At 41.7% G+C, this 6,231-nt stretch overlaps 1 protein-coding gene across 1 annotated transcript; it reads right to left on the bottom strand.

The window, feature by feature from the left end:
* Positions 1-1,506: 1,506 nt before the first annotated feature.
* Positions 1,507-6,225, bottom strand: emx2 (empty spiracles homeobox 2). The gene is made up of 3 exons (XM_038737960.1): positions 5,538-6,225; positions 4,208-4,392; positions 1,507-2,710 (listed from the first exon to the last, which is right to left on the bottom strand). The coding sequence occupies exons 1-3, from the start codon at positions 5,923-5,925 to the stop codon at positions 2,543-2,545; spliced, it is 741 nt and encodes a 246-aa protein (XP_038593888.1). The 5' UTR covers positions 5,926-6,225; the 3' UTR covers positions 1,507-2,542.
* Between the last annotated feature and the right edge of the window lie 6 nt (positions 6,226-6,231).

Raw genomic sequence — 6,231 nt, 5'->3', positions numbered from 1 at the left:
TCATGTCCGCAAAGAGGAATGATTTCATGTCTTCCCATTAACAGAGCTACCGCTTAATTTAAAAAAAATAAAAAAACGAGAGATATGTCCAGGTTAAAATCAGACGCGTTTAAATTAATCAAATTGTGCCAGGCTCTAATGAGAAGCCTGTCCTGTCTCTTGTGTGTCCATACAGGCGCACAGAGGGGAAGGGGGGGGGGGGGGGGGGGGGGTGCGCCAAATTTGTTTGCGGCGGATCAAGGCTCACCGCCTCCACTGCACTTTCTTTATCTTAATTCCAACTTGAAAAGATATAATTATCTAGTTTGAACAGGACTGCTATCAAATCCTTCTTTAGAGGCAGGGTAGGGAAAAGCTCGAGTGGATTGTGAAGCTCTGAGCCGCTCGGTGTTGCCCGAGATAGGAGTAATGAAGTTGTGGAGTCCGGAGATACAAAGGGCATTAACCTCATTAGCATGAAACCTTTTCTTCTAACTATTGTGGGACCCTTTCAGTCCTCTAATCCCCCCTATTTCAAAGCTGGGTTTGTAATAAAGCTTTTAGGGTTTTTTTCCCAAAGCTAATGGTATTCTCTAAAGATTTTTATTGCTGTTATAATCTATGGGCCGATTAAGAATTCCCTATATGCCCCCCCCCCTCCCCCCACACACACACACCCAACCCAAAGCACAAAAACAGCCCTTTTTACTTTATGAAACAATTAAACAAACACATGCACCTCGCACCAAAAAAACACTGAACTTGGGTTTGTTGTGTAGGCTACTCACAAAAAAAAAATCATAATCCAGTTTAAATGTGTCTGCTTTTAAAACGGCCGGCTCATTGTTTTGCTGTTGGTTTGTTTGTGTGTAAATAGGGAATCATTTCCTGCTGAAAATAGCATCGTTTAAGTAGAGCCTACAGGCTCCATAAAGAAGCCCTGTCAAGTTTCCGTCCAGTCCAAAGCAGCAGCTTGCAGCATGATGGAGCCCACAAGACAAGATTTTAAACAAAGATCCCATTTTGCGGCACATTGCAACCTTCCCTTATCGCGTCGTGAGGGGTAGTCAGATTGTACTAAATTATGTCCAACCAAGCCCCCTTGGATCCGTGGATTAAGAGATTAAAGTGGACCACTGGGCAATGCATCCCCTTTCCCCCCTCATATTACTCGCATGATAATTGCCTAAACTGATTTGCACTTTCACAAAAGCTTGTAGGGACTCTTTGTAGCCGGAGCGGAGCAGACGCTGCAGCCCCTCAAAAATAAAACTAACGCCATCTCTGTCAGGCAGAGAAACAAATGCAGGGCTGGGGACAACAAATGACTGGCTGCAGAATTTCTCTCTGTGTGTTTTTTTAAATGAAACTCTAGTGTCCTAACGCCACATCAGCAAACCTCACTGAACACTGCGTCCAAATGCTTCTCTTTGATTGCACAAAATAAGAATAGACAGCATCGCCCTAAAGGCTTCATTTAGTCAGAGGCCTCCCGTCCTGCTGCTCTATGTAATCAAAAGCTTATACTTTTACTGCGCGCAACATATTGATAAAACTTTATTGACAAAATATTGACAATTACATACTTCTTGGAAGTATACTTTGTGTTAAAATTGTAGCAAACTTAACACAAACACAAAAATTATTTACATTCTGTAAAAGAGGGTTTAACAGAAACATTAACTTTTAGCATTTCTGTACATGGAATACGCTCAGTGCTTGAAGTTTTTTTTTCCTCTCAATTCTTGCGTTTAGTCCTTCGTGGCAACTTTCACTGGAGGGTCAAGTCCTGACAGAAGGCTGCATGGGGCCACAGCGACACATTGGTAAAGCTTTAGGTTAAAGGAATGTCCTGATACCTTTCCTTTATGTACTTAATCTGTGGTCTGATTCACTTTTTAGAAAGGTTTTTTTTTTAAATCGAAATAAAAAAATTGTTGTTGTCTTTTCTTTAAAAAAAACACTATAACGCAGCACCGCTACTTCATATGTTTTCACAATCACTTTTACACGAGAATCATTAATTAAAGACTGCACACTTTGTAAAAAGGAAGAAGCACGACATCTCTCAGTTTGAAAATAGAGTTAAAAACAATTTTTTTTTCTTGGTTTGAGAAAAGTTGTCAAATTAAAACAACTACGGGGGGGGAGGGGGGGAACTATACCATGCAATTCAAGTTTTACAAAAGCAGTTTGGTGTTTTGGTATCTTGAGTGGAAACGTTTTTGTTTGTTTTTTTAAAAACCTTCTGAAGTGCAAACGTCCAATATGAATTGGAGAGAAAAAAATAGGTGACGGTAGATGGGAGATTGTAGTGGTGGTGGTTGGTGCGTGGAAGGGTTCAGGTAGGTGGACTGAGACACTGTCAGTCACATTTTCCTGGGTCATTTGGATTGACAGACCCACATGGTGACAGCAGTGCCACCAGTCGGGTTTCTCTCACCCTCAGCTGCCGATCTCCGGAGATCTGAAATGTGACATTGGCCTTTTACCCTCTCACTTTCTCTACACGGCATCCTTTATCCATGTCCCCCTTCACTCGGACGTTTATATAGTCTTTTTTTTAATCGTCCGACGTGACATCAATTTCCTCCGGGCTCGACTGTTTAGTCGCCAGTCTCCATCGGTTTATGTGATGCGATCCTTTCTTCTTCTGCTGAGACTCGGAGCCCTCCTCCTCCAACTTCTGTCGCTTGAACTTCGTCCTCCGGTTCTGAAACCACACTTTTACCTGCAGGGGGGAGGGAGAGGAGAAAAAAAAAAAAAAACTGGATCAGTGTCACGAGATAAACCGCGATTGGCCAGTGCGTAAAACCGCGCGTAAAAAGGACACATTGTTTTGGATAAGAGATAACAGGCAGCGGTGCAGTGGAAATAAAAAAAGGTAAACTGTGACCTGCAGTTGCTCACCATAGATCAAACAATCGCCAGAATAAACAAAAATATATTATATTCTCAGGAAAGCATGAATCATTGTCCTTAAAATGACAAAACCATAGAATTACAATTGTTACTCCAATATATAATATTAATTTAACGCACAAAGAGATGAACTCCGCCTGAAAGGTCAACTGTCAAAATAAAAGTTATTGTCATATCCAACAATATTGCCATAAAAATAAAAATACTGGAAATGAAGTAAAGAGCTGGATAAACACAAATTATTTTTCATTTTATAAGCTCACAAACATTTGATGTTTGGAGAAAAAAAAAACTTTTGACTAAAGTAGGTCAAAGCATTTTATGGAGATTTCTAAGGCAACCTGTGCGTGTAAAAAGAAATAAAGGGATCACATCCATGTCACACATTGAACATACATTTCCACACACACCTCTAAATCGACTCAGCTCTGTTAAACGGTACCGTGGGGAATTAACAACATCTAAATCGATAAATTGTCTGCTCCTGCTTTGTCACCCTGCAGCCCTTTTAGCGCTTAAATGGCGACTGAGGTGCATTTAATAAGCCTTCAGTGGGCTAATTGAAGTAGGTGATGGTTCATTTCTCCCTTCAGTTCCTCCAAAAGGCCCCGCCGTCCAAAGGAGACACAGCGGACAAAAGACAGCGGCTGATGGGCTCAAACAGCATCTTAAATATGGCAGGGGGAATTCACTGAACCCGCCTCGCTCTTTGTGTCGCCTATCCCATAAAATGGTTAACTGGTTAATTTGCCCTCCATTTTGAAAGGCAACATTCTCCCCCCAAAACAAAGTAATTCAACCCCTCCTAAAATGAGGTTAGGCCTATACAATGACAGTGGATTTGATCCAACAGAAAGCCTCTGTCTTCAGTTGACAACATGCATTTATGGACGCTGGTGTGTAGAAACAGTTTGGTCATTTGCTCATTAATTTAAATAATAGTTTTGCTATATATATCTCTTCTTTATTGCCACGCGATAACATACAGTCATTTTACAGCGGCCTGGTTTTAAAAGGCTCCAAGATACACGTGCCACCTTATGGGGAAAAACTAAAATATGCCATATAGTGCGTTAGACAGCCATAATGTGGGAAATATCTTCCAATAAAAGGGACCATAAAGTGGCAGACGACCTGTTCTTACAGGCAGAACATGACACACACTCACACACACTCACACACTCACACACACACACACACACACGAAGCAATATATGCATTTCAAAATAAAATGAGCGCATTGTCCAGGTGTAAGAAAAAGACAGGATGTGAATTTTACTGTTGATGAAAATATCATGTTTCTTACCTGAGTTTCTGTGAGGCTAAGGCTGTGGGCGAGCTGTTTTCTTTCTGCTCCCACCACGTAATGGTTTTTCTCAAACGCGTGTTCGAGCCGCAGGAGTTGCGAAGGTGAAAAAGCTGTCCGGATTCTTTTGGGCTTTCTGGCCAGCGCGTTGTGCAATAGGAAGCTCTCTGGACTCGTTTCATTACCTGGGAACGAGCAGAAAACGAGGGTCCGTCATGACTTTTTAATTTACAAGAGATTAACATTTCTATAACAAACAGCAGGCCTGCGCTCTGCTATGAAACAATAGTGTACTGAGGGCACACTGGAAATATGGCATGGTTATAATATCTGAGGAGAAGCTGGGCATCAATCAATAAATCGAAAACGTGTGTAGGCCCAGTTTTAGTAATTGCATATTTTGGACTTTTTTCAACATTTGTGAGACCGCCGCACGAAGGAAAGAAGGAAACAACACAAAGCAGAGGTATAATCCCGGGCCTAATTAAATTAGCTCAAAAACAGCCTTTGTAAACAAAATCACAGGTATAATGGAAGCAGCATGAAGACGTTAAAATAAACCGTTGCCAAAACTCACATGAGAAATTCATTTAAAAAAATAAATTCCTATAAAATGTAATAATTTTGCTTTAATTTGTCCGGAAATCATCAAAAATACAAATGCCATAAAATGAGCAACCAAGAGCAAAAATAGCAAACGAATTTCCTTACAGTCTAAATATCCCGCAGGCTAAGTCACCTTTATTAAAATTAAAATTATCCGAAATTGGACTCGTGTCAGCCTTAGAGAATTAGCAATAGGCTAGTGAAATAACCATCCAAATTGTTTTATTTTTGTCTTTTAAAAACAAAAAATGCATCTTTGCATTTAAAACGTGAATAAAGTCTAAATATATAATAAAGAGCAGCGAGATACACCAGGTTGGTTTTTACGCATGGATATAGATCATATGCTATACCCTGCAGGACCAACAGCGTACAATCAACATTTCCAGTGGTCTTTCAGCCCGAAATAGACGCTTCAAGCAGACAGCTATAGAAGCCACAGCAGCAATTATTTATTTTACTCAAGATTTTCTTTTTTCTTTTAAATGAATAAATTCATTATAGGGGCATTTCTTTGAGCGAAATGACCCTTTAAATACGAGTATGTTTTGGCCTGATAATTGGAGGTGATCGACTTTTAAAACTGCTCTACTACAGCTTCAGAATTTTTTTAAATACCATCTACATCCATCTCTTTGTCACTGGAAATGCAGTAACCATTCTCCAGCCGCTCGGCACATTTCGTGCGTACAAATGAGCCAAACAAAGCACTTCGATAACTTACCTTGAAATCTGTGGCCCAAGTACCTATATCTGTGTAATAACCAGGGGTAGAAAGTTGAGGGGTCCCTTTGCTGGCTGGCAAAAAGAGGGTGCGGACTGTGTGAGGATGAAAGCGGATGAGCGGCCAAAGCGTGCGGCGGTGCCACAGGATGCACAGGGACGGAGTTTTGCGGATGAGAGACCGCCTCGGCAAACACCAAGTCCGGGTTAGAGTAGACGCCCCTGCCGCCGGAGTGAAAGCCGTTGAGAAAGGGGTTCATCTGGCCGGAGTTTGCATAGCTGAGCGCCGCTGGCCTGATGGGCTCCTCGGAACGGGACGCCGGTACAGGATTATCCTTCGCCACCAAAGACTCTATCGTAAAACACCTCTTGGGTGTAGGTTGAAACATTGTCTGATAGTCCAGATTCCCCAGTTTAAGTTAAAGTTGTCGTAGGCGCTCTCGCTTAAAAAATACTCCACACCCAAGAAAGGGGGAAAGTTTCTGCGCAGTAAATAAGTTGAGAAAGGCGGCAGTGTCGAGAAAGCCAAAATAAAAAGTGCTCGGCTACTCCCAGACTAATCCATGGATGTGATCGTTTTCCTCGCCGGGTTCGTGCAGGCAGATTTGTTAGTTCATGAGCCTAATTAGCGCTGCAGTCCCATAAACAGCTTCCTCTGAAGGCTGTAATGGCATGGTGATTGGTCGCTGCCGCTG

Source organism: Micropterus salmoides, unplaced genomic scaffold (assembly GCF_014851395.1).
Source record: "Micropterus salmoides isolate LMB-PRFRI ecotype aquatic unplaced genomic scaffold, ASM1485139v1 Ms_hic_scaffold_22, whole genome shotgun sequence".
Classification (NCBI taxonomy): Eukaryota; Metazoa; Chordata; class Actinopteri; order Centrarchiformes; family Centrarchidae; genus Micropterus; species Micropterus salmoides.
Note: the sequence above shows the minus strand (reverse complement) of the source record. Positions and strands in the feature narration are given on the sequence as shown.

Excerpts from the sequence above, each read along its gene's own strand:
- emx2 (XM_038737960.1), bottom strand. The coding sequence starts at position 5,925 with ATGTTTCAACCTACACCCAAGAGGTGTTTTACGATAGAGTCTTTGGTG. Across the intron at positions 4,393-5,537 it reads CTTGGGCCACAGATTTCAAG|GTAATGAAACGAGTCCAGAG; the intron begins GTAAGTTATCGA and ends GCTCGTTCCCAG. Across the intron at positions 2,711-4,207 it reads TTAGCCTCACAGAAACTCAG|GTAAAAGTGTGGTTTCAGAA; the intron begins GTAAGAAACATG and ends TCCCCCCTGCAG.